The sequence below is a fragment of the Chionomys nivalis genome, chromosome 5 (assembly GCF_950005125.1).
Source record: "Chionomys nivalis chromosome 5, mChiNiv1.1, whole genome shotgun sequence".
Classification (NCBI taxonomy): Eukaryota; Metazoa; Chordata; class Mammalia; order Rodentia; family Cricetidae; genus Chionomys; species Chionomys nivalis.
Window position 1 is genome coordinate 79,859,592 of NC_080090.1, and position 15,732 is coordinate 79,875,323.

At 43.5% G+C, this 15,732-nt stretch overlaps 1 protein-coding gene across 2 annotated transcripts in view; it reads right to left on the reverse strand.

Moving 5' to 3' along the window:
• Nucleotides 1-2,500: 2,500 nt before the first annotated feature.
• Nucleotides 2,501-15,732, reverse strand: part of Dennd1b (DENN domain containing 1B) — a 231,217-nt gene continuing 217,985 nt past the window's right edge. For both annotated transcript variants that reach the window (XM_057769835.1, XM_057769834.1), the window contains 3 exons: nucleotides 12,026-12,105; nucleotides 9,261-9,477; nucleotides 2,501-8,522 (listed from right to left, as the gene is read on the reverse strand). In XM_057769835.1, coding sequence (XP_057625818.1) covers nucleotides 7,989-8,522; nucleotides 9,261-9,477; nucleotides 12,026-12,105 — 831 coding nt within the window. In that variant the 3' untranslated portion in view covers nucleotides 2,501-7,988. The remainder of the gene's footprint in view (nucleotides 8,523-9,260; nucleotides 9,478-12,025; nucleotides 12,106-15,732) is intronic.

The window sequence follows — 15,732 nt, forward strand, 5'->3', positions numbered from 1 at the left end:
TGTGGGTATTCTGAAAGGAATGCTCAAATGTTCTTGACAGCTGTACACGGCAATAACCAGCTCCGTATTATGCAACTTACAAATCAGACTTTTGCTCTTCTTCAAAATGATGTCCGTAAACTTGCTCCAGCAGGTATCCCACATATTCTAGGAAGGGCTCCCTCTTCCATTCTTCAACACATGCAAGTAAAACCAAGCTTTTGGGGAAAGGGTAAAAGCGCTCTCTCTCTCTCCTCTCTCTCTCTCTCTCTCTCTCTCTCTCTCTCTCTCTCTCTCTCTCGCACGCACGCACGCACGCACGCACACACACACACACACACCAGATTAAGGTAGAATTAGTCACTGGGCCGGGGAGTTGAGAAAAGGAAAAGCACCAGGAAGCCACACAATACTGTTTTCAAATAGATATGTGGAAATTCATTATTTAAAATGTGCATAGTTTCTGTCATGAAAGGGTTGTCCAACACTGAAGAGGGAGTGTTGAGACAGGAAGGAAGCTGTGCAGGAAGGTCCCAGAAACAGGATCCTGTCTTCTATCTAACACTGCAATGAGATTTTGTTTCCTGTGGCTTGTTTCAGCTCACAGCACTGTCACAGCAGGGAACTCTTGGCAGCAGGAACATAAGTGATCTGGTCACATAATGTCCAGAGTGAGAAGAAAAACAGCAATGAATGCATGCAGATTAATGCTCATTTGGCTTTCTTGACTTGCATGCAGCCCAAGACCTTCTAAGGAATGGTGCTCCACCCCTTAGCACACGTGGGGGGGGGGTCTTCCCATCTGTAATCATGATATACCCAAAGAACCCTCTCCCAAGAGAATCTATATTTTGCAAATTGACAGCGCTGACCATCACAGGGCTGAAACCACACAGTGGGGTTCACACCCCAGCTTGGTTACTTAGTGCTATAGCACTTCAAGGATGTTGTTGATGCATTTGTGCCTTAATCACGACATCACTATAGGACACCACCTATAGCCTCTACTTCAGAAATTGCAGAGTCATATGTACGTTGTTTTATTTTAATGTCTCCTAATAATACTGTTGGGAAAGGTTTGGGAGTTACTGAGTTCTTAAAATCTATGATTTTACAGTTGTATTTTATACTTGGATATTCCAAATGACCAGGAATTTGAACTTAAATGGATACTCAGGAATATTTTTAATGCCCCAAATCACATATCAATAGCCAAACACATATGGTTCTAGTAAATATTAAATAATTATAAGAACAGGCACTCCTGTACTAAGTAGAGAAATAAAGCTTCAGGATGAATAAGCCCAAATCAATGGTAAAACTGAGAAGTTCTAATTTTGCCTTGCATGATATACTATAGTGTTTTTATGTTACCAATGCCTTATGCTTCATGCACACACATTTAGTAGCCTGTAATTCATGTTATCACTTGGCTTTGACCTTCTCAAGCCCATTATAAAATATTTCTAGAGGACTTCCATTTTTATACAATGACAGCGAAGACCTATATAGACTGCATGGCCATCTTCCATGTGAAGACACAATTAAGTACTGAGACTCATCTTGTCAAAGTAGCCAGGGTTAGCATCAAAGTCTCTAACAGCTGGAAGAGCTCCAGGCTTGCAAGTTATGTCCCTTTCCTCCCAGAACTTTGCTTTTCTTGTTGAAACAAGAGAAGTTCTGCATATTGTTCCTAGAAATTCTGAGCCTAAAGGGATATATGCTTATATTCCCACAAATTCCACCTCTGCTCTGTCGGCAGACACATCACAGCTCTCGGATGAGAAGTTCATCTTCTGGTTCCCGGAGCTCTGCACTTGTGTGTTTCTATCTCATCTCTGTCCTTGGATCTTGAACTTGTGCCAGTCAACAAAACTCAGGCCTCCCTGCCCTGAGGACATGGTGGCCCGAGGGCCTTTAAAGCCTGCAAAGATCCTCCTGATTGCTAACCTGGTGAGAAAGGCCCAGGTTTGCAAGGCATATAAAGTGTGCCTGTGAGAGCATTTCCACCAATCATCTGTCTTAACCACTCTTATATAATCCTCTCCATTCAAAGTTTGAATAAATTATTGGGAAACAGAGAAACTATGCAAAGTGGAGGTGCATCCTTTGGGGTTACATCCTGCACTGGTCCCTTCCTACTACTACTACTATGCTGTGCTCTTTGCCCCGGGGTGACCAGCCCCCACCATTCTTCTCCCACCATCACGACCTTCTGCCTTATCACAGATCAAGATCCCACAAAGCTGGGGACTACATACTGAGATTCCTGAACCCATGAGCTAAAGTAACCATTCATCTCATCCATCCAAGTTATTACATCAGTCATCCTGCTGCAACAAGAACTAACAAATGGTTCAGTCAGAACAGGTACCACTCGCACAGGACAATCACAAGGATTTACATTGCAGCACTTAAAGATTGGAGATGGAGATGGCTGGGTCCGCAAAGCCACTCTCCTGTAACAGTATGGAGAACGCCTAGCAAGTAGAAGAGTTATCAGCACCACACAATGTTTGATTGTGACCAATTTTATTTTCAGCTACATTGTTGGGTACTTTATGGCAATGCAGAGTTCATTCGACATTTAATTTTGCATATTTAAAAAAATTCCCAAAGCAATACTTTTATACAGAACATCTTCCCAATAATAGTCAAGTTTAGAGATGATCTCCTGTAGCCTCAAGGACAAAAGAGCAATGAAGTATACCTCAATGCTCAGTGTTTTGTTTTTCCATATTGGTTACATGTTGAGCCAACAACTCTTCAGCTAAAGCATTAAACACAAACTTTGGAAACACTCAATTCGGAATCCTCCATGTGTGCGGCCTTCACGTCCAAAGGTTTCATGTATTTGTTGTTTTAGGCACAGTTAAGTTATAACTGATTTTAAGCTTTTAATTTTTGGTATATGATTATTAAAGAGTTCTCAAAATTATCTATGGAAGCTACTCTCTCTAAAACATAGTGATTTACCACAGGCAATGCATCCAATACGCACAATGTAGTTGATTTGTTCTGTCTTAAACATCATGTACTCAGAGGTGGGATCATGGATGATCCTCATCTAAGGACTGAAAGAGAAGTTATAAAGGACTTAACAGCTTTGACACATCAGAGAGGTAATCATCTGTGACTATACCGTGTGGATAGAAGAGTGCACATCTTCAATTACTTCATTAAATACAATGCATCTCGAGAATCACTGACTCCGGGATTCTAAAGCATTCCGTCAGTGTTGCTGTTCGGTACCTTGCTTTATTTTTGGTATATCTGCATATTGCATCCAGAGTTACAAATTTCCCACAGTGCTTTCTGCCTCATTCAAGTATAATAAAAGTAGAAATCTATAGAAGCTCTCAGGCTAAACAAACTGTACATCATACAAAAAAATTAATTTACAGTCAAAAAGTATTGGCAATGCCCTTTATAAGCCTCAACAAAGACTCATCACGAAGGATATCAGAATCTACATACGTGGTTATCACATAAATATACCGTTTAGATTCATGAGGTGCAAAGCGGAGTTAAATGTGTACCCAGAGAATCAGCACTTTGTACCACAACAGTTCTGTTAAATTAACATTACTGTCAATACTAATCAAAGGTACATGATTTCCTTATTGCATGTTTATTGTGGCTGAGGAAGTTAGTTATGACACAACAATACAATCCCCACAATTATTTCAAATAAACAAAAACACTTCAGCTAACAATAGAAAAAGTAATTTTTTTCTGAAATCACACGGAACATTGCTACATACAGTTTTAGGCAAATACTGAAAGATTTGACCTTAAGGCACCTGCCAGGAAAGCAGGTGTGCATATTTATATGAACTAAATTATGCAAGAAAAATATTGCACAAAATCCTATATTTCAAAATAAAATGTTTCTGCCTCACTATACACAATTCCCTATTTCTTAATTAAATCATAACACCAACTGGCTGCAGAAAAGCCTTTCTAGTCCTTGAAGCTTTAAGAAACAGACAGTGACGGGACTCTGGGCTGGACCTGGGAAAGATGCTCACGGGGAACTGGGTTTCTAAAAACGACTACCTACATGCTTGGGGAGTGGCTACATTTAGGGGTTCATTTTACATGCCTGATTTTCAAATATTGTCTCAGATTCAAGAATTGCTGACACCAAAGAGTGGAGTTCTCATGAGAAAATTTACTCACGAAAGCAATGAACCTGTCCTGGAACTCTGAGGGGGGTTGAATGGCTGTTGATTCCAAGCAAGCTCACAGCCATCTGCGGCTGACCGGGTCTTCCCTTTGCTTACCAACCACTTGGTGGGTATTCCTGGGTCACACCATTAGACAGCAGCATAGGATCCCAACCACACTGTCACTTATGGCTTCACTAAAATGAACAGGGCTGTTTCTAGAAAATGCTGTTACCAAGGTTTCTCTTTTTAATGTAAAAACTGGACTCCCATCAACATGACTGGGTCCCAGTCTATACATATCCTAAGTTATTGCTGAACTGGGGCAGTGACCACCCACCCTGCAAAGGGACACCATGTCATGTGGATGGCCTTGCAGTGTCTCCAAATCTGTCCTTTAAAAGTGGGATCTTAGCAGCGTTCCAGTAACTCATGCAGCTACCAGAAAAGTTATTGACTCTGTACTTAGAGCACACTTTAAATAGAGCAGCTGTTCCTGAAGGCGTCCTGGGCGTCAGCCCTTGAGCTAGGACCATCTAAGGAAGTACACCTCACTCTAGTCTATTATTATTATTATTAAAGTCACTATTATTATTATTTTAACATCTGCAGTTCCTTTCCCTTTTCATTGATTGCCCAGGGTAATTGTTTCTTCCCATACCCTGATATCCTTAGACAGTATACCTTCCTCCTGACTGGCACAAAAAGTCAGTAAATATTTTCTCAATGAAGGAGCTATTAATTTTGAATCTGAAAAATAATCATGCCACAATCTGTGTAAGATAAGCTAAATTAGGTAATCACCAATGTATGCCATTCAGAGCATCTGCACTTTAACCAGCTGCAGCTCCTAAGTTTCTCCTTCTACCTTTAGCCCCCTGAACTACTGTGGGCACAAAGCCTAAGTAACACTAAGGACAACTTGTGGCTTGGTTTAGAGGCACATAAAACACAAGACGCTGAAGCCGGTGCAGTGAGTTATCCAAGTCTCTTGGAAACGAAAAGCAGCCTTGAAAAGTCTATTGGGGAGCTCCAGTTGGTTGGTGCTCAGCATTTAAAATGAGAGCGCAGGCAGAAAGGTTGACTTTGAATAGCAGGGAACTTAAAATACTTGGTTTGCTTTGGGTAAAGCAAAATATACTGCTTTTTTTTTTCTTTTTTTTGGGGGGGGTAGTTTTTTGAGACAGAGTTTCTCTGTGTAGATTTGGAGCCTGTTCTGGAACTCACTCTGTAGACAAGGCTGGCCCCAAACTCAGAGATTCACCTGCCTCGGCCTCCCAAGTGACAGGATTAAAGGCGTGCGCCAACATTGCCCAGCAGAAAACACTACTTTTGCTTTTCTCAGAACTCAGTCTATTGCCCCTTACTTGTTAATGCGCCCACCATGAAGAACACTGGGGAGCTGTGGTTAAAAGCTGACATCAAACCCTTGAGGTTCTAATGGTGTGAAGCACCAACATGTGGACTTTTAAAGAACAATGTGTACGATTTTGTTTCTTCTTTTTGACATGAGTCACTGCTTTGATTGCTACAGTAAGGCACAGATCGCTTTAAAGGGTCTTAAGTCGCTATTTGCGAGTGTCTAAATGTTTTCAAATAGCCTAGTGTTATAGCGGACCATCTCACGGGCTGACTCAAAGCAGAGAATCGGGAATCTGTGGCCATGGGTTTATCAAGGACATGGACCGGAAGCCAGTGTTCTCTGTCATCCTTTAGACAACGCATTCTGAAGCAGAAAAAGAGACCTCATTCACAATTCATGTTAAAGGCTGTGCATTCTGTTCAGGGATTATGTAGGAATGCTTGCCCAGGAGTAAAATCACCGCTCTAACTCCTCCTCTTCTTACTAAAAACAGCCCTTGTGACAATGTGGGTGCCTCTCTTGTTTATTTCCGTAAACCGGGATTAATGAAGGACATACACAGCCAAAATCTGACAACCTTGAGCCGCATGACCGTGTAAACTGAGGAGTACACACACTCTCTATGCAGAGCCTATCTCATAAGGACAAGCTCATCTCGCCACAGATGAGTGAACAATTACCACAAGGAAAACTATCCACATATATTTTGGAATACAGTTCCTTTTTTTTTAGATGACCTGTATAAATATGCACAATGTTAAACAAATCTCCTAAAATTTTAGTTGAAATTATATTCTTTAAGTAAATACTTTAGAGTATGGCCTTGTTGAGGTTAAGTGGTTTTGCAACGGTTTTTTTTTTTTTTTTTAAATCTAAAAACAGACAAATTTTGAAAAGCAACCATCGTGTTTGGGGATGTACAGAACACAGGCAGGGAGGGTACAAACAAGCTACCCCACATCATCAGTCTGGTGTGAGAGATCTGTGTATGTTTTCAGATGTGCTCCAAAGGTAAGCAGTAACCGTGAGGAAGGCAACTCTTCTGCCCTAAATAATTCCTTTGTGCCCGCCCTCCCTCCCCTCCTGCCTGCCTACAACAGAGCAGAAGGTGTGCGGGGGGTGTTACAGTGCAGAAACCCAGCAGGTGTTCAAAGTCAGCACTGCATGGAACAGGCTTGCAGCACACACTCTGTAAGACACTATGGAAATGGCACTTTACTTCTCTGAGCCTCTCCTTCCAACTACAATCCTAGTGTAATAATGAGAAAAATAGCAGACGCATTCTAGGAGCTGGCCACTGGGCAATACATCTGACCAATATTTCTCACATTTTCAAGGTCATCAAAACCAAAAAAAAGTGAAGCGTCAGCAAGAAGAGGAGCCCCAGCAGACACGATAATGTAATCTCGAACTCTGAGGGGGTATGGGACAGAAAGGGGGCGTCAGGGAACAGCCAGAGCTCTACCATGTAGAACACCAACACTGCGGCAATGTGGCACACTAACCTAAGATGCTAACAACAGCAGAGCCCGGGTCCAGGGTAGATGGGAACTTAGTACCACCTCTGCAGTTTTCTATAAATCTACAACATTTTAAATATAAAGTTAATCATTTAAAAAAGCCAACACAGATAAGGCTATGGGCATCTTCATGGGGAAGCAGATGTGAGAACCGGGACAACGGCTTATCTGGACTCTGCAGTGCACCTGGCTTTCTTGAGGCGGACCACAGTCAACACGGCACACAGAGACTGGGCACTGTCTGAGGGGCTTCTCTGTAAACAGAGACTTCAACTTCACATTGTAACTTAGCACTTCATGGGTTTCACTGAGTGGAAGGTAAAATACACATTTACATTGTTCGGAAAACATGGCTGCAGTGTCTTTATAAAAGCAAGTTAGTTCCACTGGAGAGCATTTAAACTTGAAAAAAATGGTGAGCTTAATTCTATGATAGAAAAAGGCATTATTGCTCTGAAAGACAAGATAACTGCTCTTTCAAGATCTGCACACGTGATCTGTATGTTTAACATAACTGGAAGATTAAGGCAATTAGTGGGTTAAAAGTTTTAACAGTTTCAGGCTATATCCTTTTTATCGGTTTTGACATCTTGATCAGTTCATGCTCAACCAAATTAGTACAGTAACTACTGGTTCTATGTATGGATTACATATGCACACTTAGTTTAAATAAAATGAATGGCATTAAGCACCAAATACTGGGAAAGCTTATGTCCAAAACACACTTTCAGGCTATATACAAATTAGTACCTGATTTAACAGCACAGTAGAACTCATTTGACGCTCCATGAGATGAACAGATGGGGAAACATTCCAAAGGAAAACAATTAAACAGTAGTAAGAGTTTTCATTCCTATGAGTGATTCTGTTTACTGTACGCATCACAGGGAACTAATTCCACATGTCTCCGGAGAAGCCAAGAGGCAAGCGGCAAATGACTGACCCTTTACTGGTACCTTAAGTTTGGTCTTCACTTCTATTTCCTTCTGAAATGTTTAAACCTTGTTGGAAGTCACATGACATGTGGCACAATGACACTACTTCTTGGAGCAGTCCACCGCCTTCTGAAGGCTCCTCAGGCTCTTTTCCCGCTTTCTCCCAGGGAACGAAAGTGGACTGGCGGGTCCCGACGCTGGGCAGCAGCAGACTCTCTGAGGCCTGACTTAGTGTTTCCTTCACCTCTGCTTCTCCTTCACCCATTTGAGACGCCTCGGGGGAAGCTAGCTGGAAACCCAAGCCTGGAGTAGAAGCTGGCCTTTCCACCACAGCGGGGTCACACAGACTGTCCGCACAGCAGGGTTTCTCACTGTTCTCCTCTTTCAGGATAAACAGAGACTCTGTGAACCCACTGGAGGAAACTCTCTTCCTGGGGGAGGGAGGGAGGTGCTTGCCATGGAGGGCGCTGTCGTCCTGCCCGAGGTTCCACTCTCCTTGATCACCAGAAGCACACAGTAGGGCCAGGTCATTCTCACTGGGAGCATTGGACTTGTTCTGAAAAGGAAAATAACAACTTCAGAACACTTTTAATAAATTACAGCGATTCTTCAGTAACATGATTTCTGCTTTGAAAGTAAGGCTCCTAGGATTCAGTCAGGAGTGTGAGCACGGCCCAGAGGGGAGCATTGACCGCCTTCTGATCTGGATTCAGAGAATCTTTCCAGCTCCATGAACAAGCATACAGGGGAGTGGGTGGGCCATGAAACACTGGTTTCTACGTGTTTAAGCTGCCACCTGTCACATTCAGACTGCACAGAATGCACACTCAAGGCTCTCTGCAGTCAGAATGGGGTCCTGCTCATGCACTTCTACCTCATGGTTTTTAAAAGCACTAAATTCAGTACTTTTGTTCTGTTCACTCTTAAAGCAAGAAAAAGGGGGGGGAGGGGATCTTAACAGTCATATCCTTTACAGGTTTTCTTTAAATCTCCAGAAAGTTTTTAAAGTAAAAATATTTCACATGAAGTCTTCACACGGATAACTAGAGTTAGGTGAGAATCTGGCTGGAAAAGAGCATCGGCTAGTAGCCCCACAGAACAGTGGGCGAACACAGGGCAGCGAATACTGTGGCAATATTAGCAGCTGAAATAATTCATAAGGATGGAATTTTCACCATAGTTTGAAGTTGGTGTACCTTCCTACCAGGTTCAATGCTTCCATAAACTAAGGTCTTGCGACCACAGCACAGGCAAGAGTGTTTTCATTTAACGCTGTAAGTTAAACTCAACTAACCGTAGGTTTGCAATCGATGTCATCCATGGATCTGAAGAAGTCCAGGCTCTTTGCAGCTGCCAGCTTGCCTTGATCGGAGCTGTGCGTGCTCAGCGTGTCCAAGATCTCTCCTAGCAAGTCCATCTCACCTGAATAAGGTGCCTTCACTTGAGCTCCAATGGAGTCGTCGCTCTCATAGAAATAAGCAGATGTTTCCTCGCCGTCCTCAGAAGACACCCTGGAAGGAGACACAGGGGCGGCGGTCAGCCTTTACCTACAACCCACACCAGGCTGAGTCCTAACAGCTCGCCCTCCATGCAGTATTTCAGCAGAACAACAACAAAGTCAGAACTGAAGGGGAGGGAGAGGTCCAAGTTTTTAATCCCAGCAATCTAGAGGCTGAGGCAGGAGGATTGCAAGAGTGAGTGAGGCTAGTGTGGATTACAGAGGGAAAATAGGAAAGAAAGGAGAGAAGGGAGAAGTAGTAGAAAGGGGAAAAACTCTAATGTATATATTCCACACTGTCTCCATCCATTCCTCCATTGAAGGGCATCTAGGTTGTTTCCAGGTTCTGGCTATTACAAATAATGCTGCTATGAACAGAGTTGAACAAATGCTTTCGTAATATGATAGGGCATCTCTTGGGTATATTCCCAAGAGTGGTATTGCTGGGTCCTAGGGTAGGTTGATCTCGAATTTCCTGAGAAACCGCCACACTGCTTTCCAAAGTGGTTGCACAAGTTTGCATTCCCACCAGCAATGGATGAGGGTACCCCTTCCTCCACAACCTCTCCAGCAAAGGCTATCATTGGTGTTTTTGATTTTAGAGTACTACTCAGCGACAAAAAACAATGACATCTTGAATTTTGCATGCAAATGGATGGAAATAGAAAACACTATCCTGAGTGAGGTAACCCAGACCCAAAAAGATGAACATGGGATGTACTCACTCATAATTGGTTTCTAGCCATAAATAAAGGACATTGAGTCTATAATTTGTGATCCTAAAGAAGCTAAATAAGAAGGTGAACCCAAAGAAAAACATATAGTTATCCTCCTGGATATGGGAAGTAGACAAGATTGCTGGGCAAAAAATTGGGATCTGAGGGGTGGGGTGAGATGGGGGTAAGGGGAGATGGGGAGAGAAAAGTGAGAAGGGGAGGATGGGGAGAACTTGGATAAAAGGGATGGTTGGGATAAAGGAAGGGTGGATATGGGAGCAGGGAAGTATATATCTTAATTAAGGGAGCCATTTTAGGGTTGGCAAGAGACTTGAACCTAGAGGGGCTCCCAGGTGCCCAGGGCGATGTCCCCAGTTAGTTCCTTGGGCAATTGAGGATAGGGAACCTGAAATGGCCCTATCCTATAGCCATACTGATGAATATTTTGCATATCACCATAGAACCTTCATCTGGTGAAGGATGGAGATAGAGACAGAGACCCACATTGGAGCACTGGAATGAGCTCCCAAGGTCCAAATGAGGAGCAGGAGGAGGGAGAACATGAGCAAGGAAGTCAGGACCGCGAGGGGTGCAGCCAGCCACTGAGACAGTGGGGCTGATCTATTGGGAGCTCACCAAGGCCAGCTGAACTGGGACTGAAAAAGCATGAGATAAAACCAGAATCTCAACACGGTGGACAATGAGGGCTGATGAGAAGCCAAGGACAATGGCACTGGGTTTTGATCCTACTTCATGTTCTGGCTTTGTGGGAGCCTAGCCAGTTTGGATGCTCACCTTCCTAGACCTGGATGGAGGGGGGAGGACCTTGGACTTTCCACAGGGCAGGGAACCCTGACTGCTCTTTGGACTGGAGAGAGAGGGGGAGAGGAGTGGGGGGAGGGGGAGAGGAGTGGGGGGAGGGGAAGAGAAATGGGAGGCTGGGAGGAGGCGGAAATTTTTTTTTCAATAATTAAAAGAAAAGGGGAAAGAAGAGGAAATAAAAATGGAAATGAAAAGGAAAGAGGTGAGGAGAGGTTTGAGGACAGGGAAGGACAAAGAACAGAAATAAAAATTATAATTAGTCCATGGCCAATCTGTCCACAGTTATGCATGTATCTGTTTCAAATACTGAAAAAACTTGGGTATATGCATTAAGAAGAAGTAAATACAAAGCCATGGCTCATTAACCCGAAGCCAGACTATTCATTGGTCTCCCCTATGGAATTTGAGAATTGACTAGAAGCATTAGATTGAACACTTGGAAAGTTTGCAACACTCCAAGTTAACTTTTCATATTTTCTATGGTTTTCCTTTTCTTATTTGTCTTAGACAAGGATAAATACTCTTATAAAAGCACATTTATTTCATGTGGAGAATGCCCAATTTATTACTAAGATTGCTAAAAACTGAAGTTTATCTAATTTCCCTATTTCGTATTACATAACACAGTTCCACTTTTCTCTCCTGTGATGTCACCTTCACCTTAGGCCCTCCCTTAGCCCGGTTTGTTTCAAAATGACTGTTATCACTGTCCCTTTCAGTGTGGGGTGAGAACTTCTGCTCCTGTGTCATCCTTTTCACTCTTTGGACAGCTCCGTAAAAAAACTCTGCTTCCCAAGGATAAGACCTTTCATGTCTGTCTTGCCTGCCCCTCTCCCAAGCCCCGCCCTTCACAGTGCTGCAAGGAGCACCATTTCGGTTTGCTGATGATCACTGTGAGGGAGCAAACCCGAAGTTTAGTAGTACCTAACCTCCTGCCAGTGAGCCATGCAATTAGATAGGACATCCCAGAGCCACCTGCCAGTGATCTGCACCGCCAGACAGGACAACCCAGAGCTGACTCACTTGCTTGCTCGTTCAATGTCATCATCATCATCATCAAACAGGGTACCATCGAAGCTCTTATGAGGCCTTCTCAAGTGTGCCTGGAGAGAAAAAATGACAACAAATTCAGTTAGTGATTTAAAATAGGTCTCCCTAATAATTTAAAAGGACAGTGTGATTTTATAAGAAATACTTACAAAAGAAATATACTTTCAAAGCTCTTGATTGTCATTCGCTAACATGACAAATTAGAAAAAGGAGAAATGGAGGCACAGTCGTATTTAAAAAAACCTCAATACTTATCAAGTAATAACTAGAAATAGATACACACGGACAGTCGCAGTTTCTGATGCCAGCACGTCTGATTTAGTATCAGTCATAAATCCACATGGTAACTATCACATAATTTTAAGAACTACCAAGATTTGCCAATTTTATTACCCTACCACATCCCCCACAAGTCCTAAGTGTTTTAGAGAGTGCTTTCAATTCTTTTCCTTTTTTTTTTTTAAAGCTTAAAGAGTTTATTTGAACAAAGACCAATTCAGTGGCTGCTTGCTTTCAGATTGGTGGCACTTGGGCTCCCTTTTGCTTTCTTTCTTTCTCTTTCTTTTCTTTTCTTTTCTTTTCTTTTCTTTTCTTTTCTTTCTTTCTTTCTTTCTTTCTTTCTTTCTTTCTTTCTTTCTTTCTTTCTTAAGATTTCTGCCTCCTCCCCGCCACCGCCTCCCATTTCCCTCCCCCTCCCCCAATCAAGTCCCCCTCCCTCATCAGCCCAAAGAGCAGTCAGGGTTCCCTGCCCTGTGGGAAGTCCAAGGACCTCCCACCTCGTTCCAGGTCTAGTAAGGTAAGCATCCAAACTGCCTAGGCTCCCACAAAGCCAGTACGTGCAGTAGGATCAAAACCCAGTGCCACTGTTTTTGACTTCTCAGCAGTCCTCATTGTCTGATATGTTCAGCGAGTCCGGTTTTATCCCATGCTTTTTCAGACTCCGGCCAGCTGGCCTTGGTGAGTTCCCGATAGAACATCCCCATTGTCTCAGTGTGTGGATGCACCCCTCGCGGTCCTGAGTTCCTTGCTCGTGTTCTCTCTCCTTCTGCTCCTGATTTGGACCTTGGGATTTCAACTCTAAATATGTATATGTTTAAAACTCCAGGTGGTTTATAATGTCACAAAAATGTAGGCTCTGGTTCTTCGGTGGTTCTGGAGTGTTGGGGCCCGAACTCCTGCACCTGTGACAAGTGCTTAGGTGACAGCAGTGCGGGGTCTAAGGAGTCCACTCTGAGGAACAACGTCTTCAGAGCAGCACTGTGCTAGGCATTTATTAGATGCTCTAAAATTTAAGATGTTTCTGCTGATTGGCTGACTTGTTTGTATGCACGTGCATGCCATAGTAAGTGTGTGGGAATCGAAAGCCATCTGTGGGAGCTGGTTCTGTCCTTCTACCATATAGGTCTTGGAACAGAACTCAGATCCTCAGACTTGGCAGCAAGCGCCTTTCCCTGCTGAGCTGTCTTGTCAGTCCTAGCTATGTGTTTTTAACAAATATTTGTTTTTACAGATTTAGTTTATCTTATGTGCATGAGTGTTTCTCTGTGTGCATAGGCACCAGTGCATGCCTGGTGCCTGTAGAAGTCACAAGAAGGTGTCAGATCCCTGGGAACTGGAGTTACAAACTGTTGGAAGCCACCATGATGTTGTGGGGATCCGAACCAGAACCCTCCATAAAAGCATGAAGTGCTTTTACCTGCTGAACCACCTTTCTAGATCAAAGATTTCTTTTTAACACAACTAAAAATTGTGGCATCTACATATTTACAATTATTCTTCAATCTTTTACATCATACAGACCATATCCGTATTTTATTTCATGGGTCAGAATCACAAAAGACAGTGTTGGTTGTGGTTGTCATGTCTCTAGCCTCCTGGAGGGCTATTTCCCCTACTTTCCTTTGCGTCAGCTATGTCTTAGAACATGCTATTTCAGCTCATTTCCTGGAATCTGGCATTTCATGTGGCGTCTTAGATTCCGTTTCTGGCTAACTGGTTTTTTTCTCTGGCAAGCATAAGCCCTGGTGGTGAGGTGCATTTTTATAGTGCACATTGGTAGACATGTGATGTCTAATTACGATAACGCTAAGACACGCCTTTTGTGTGGCTGGCCTGTCCACTCATTTCAGCTCCCTCCCCAAGTGTCCAGCTGATGTTCCATCACCTATCAGAACCACTGGCAGGGCCACTTCTCAACAGGGGTTGTATGATTACTATTTTATGGAATATTCCTGTTTTATTTGTTATGTATGAAGAGCTTTACTATTTAGCACTATACCAACATGCAACTTAGACACACACACACACACACACACACTCACACAGCAGAAAAAGTTCCAAATCTGCTCTTTTATTTGCAGAGTAGTGAGCCACTGCCCCAGAGGTCTCTAAAGGGATGACAACATGAGGTTATTTTTAATATTGTCACGGCTTGTAAATATTTGGTACATTTCAACCCACCATAGTTATTACTGGTGTTCAAAATAGCCCATCTTTGAATTTTGACTTAAAAAGTCCTTGCCTTCAAGATACACATCTTAAGATAGTCACAGGTTAAAAGACACACTGTTGAGGTTTTCCTTGAGAATAATCTGGTACAGGGTGACTGGCCTTGAGCTCATTACTTTAAAGCTATAAGAAGGATATCTGAGGATTCCTAAAATGTTCTCCTTATTATTGCACTGTAGTGGAAGCCCAGTCCAATGGGGGGCGTGTTCGCCTCGGGCTAATGTTTATGTATAAATCTGGCGGGCTAATGTTTACGTATAAATCTGGATCCCTGGTGTTGTAAGCTACTCCATCATTAAAATTTGCTGTTTCATATTAAGCTAGCCTGATTATTACACCGAATACACTTGGCGCACCAACATCGGGCTTTTTTGCCCCCGCCCCTGCCCGGGGGCGCAAGCTCGATCTTTCCCAGCCTTTGCTACTGGAGCTCAGGAAGCCCGACTGGGCTCAAGCAAGCTTAGCCCGCTAGCTTTCACAGCGTGCTCTCAGCTCGCTTTTCCTTCCCCCACTCCCGTCCAGCTGCATGTTCATGGGTGACTCGGCCCGGGCCAGTTGCAGCTCAGAAGATTGGCGACCCTGCTCGGCCCCCATATGCCATATCCTGCGGGCCCCGCCCTGCCCGCCAGACTTACTGGGCTGGAGCACATTAACCCGTCCCTGCCTCTCTGCCGACTACAGCGGCAGAAGTAGCTGAGCTTCTAAGTCACTGAACATCTGTAGCGACTCGATTTTTCCTGGTGCTTGCTAGACAGTGGTGCAAGCGCCTCTGTATTCACCCCCCCCCCCCAGCACCTAGCAGTAAACAGCGTGATCAGTACACAACGCCACTCCGCGCACGTGACTGCTCTGTGACCCCTCCCCGCAGGTGGCTATGTCCGGCCTTGGCTCTGCCCCAATTTCCTGGACAGGCTCTGACTTCTTGGCCACATGGACTCACTTCGCCACCATTGGTAGGAAACGGTCATTACAGGTAAAAATTTTCCTTTATAAATAAAAATACAGATTTGATTGAAAATGTCTGAAAACGTTACCATTCAAGACTTTAACAGCCTTTTTGATTGTACCATGTGGGAGATTTTACAAGAGGTATCTGTCACCCCACATCTATGGATCTTTCTGGGATTCCTGGATCTTTCTGGGATTCCTAGTTTTCCTTGGTACTATATGGT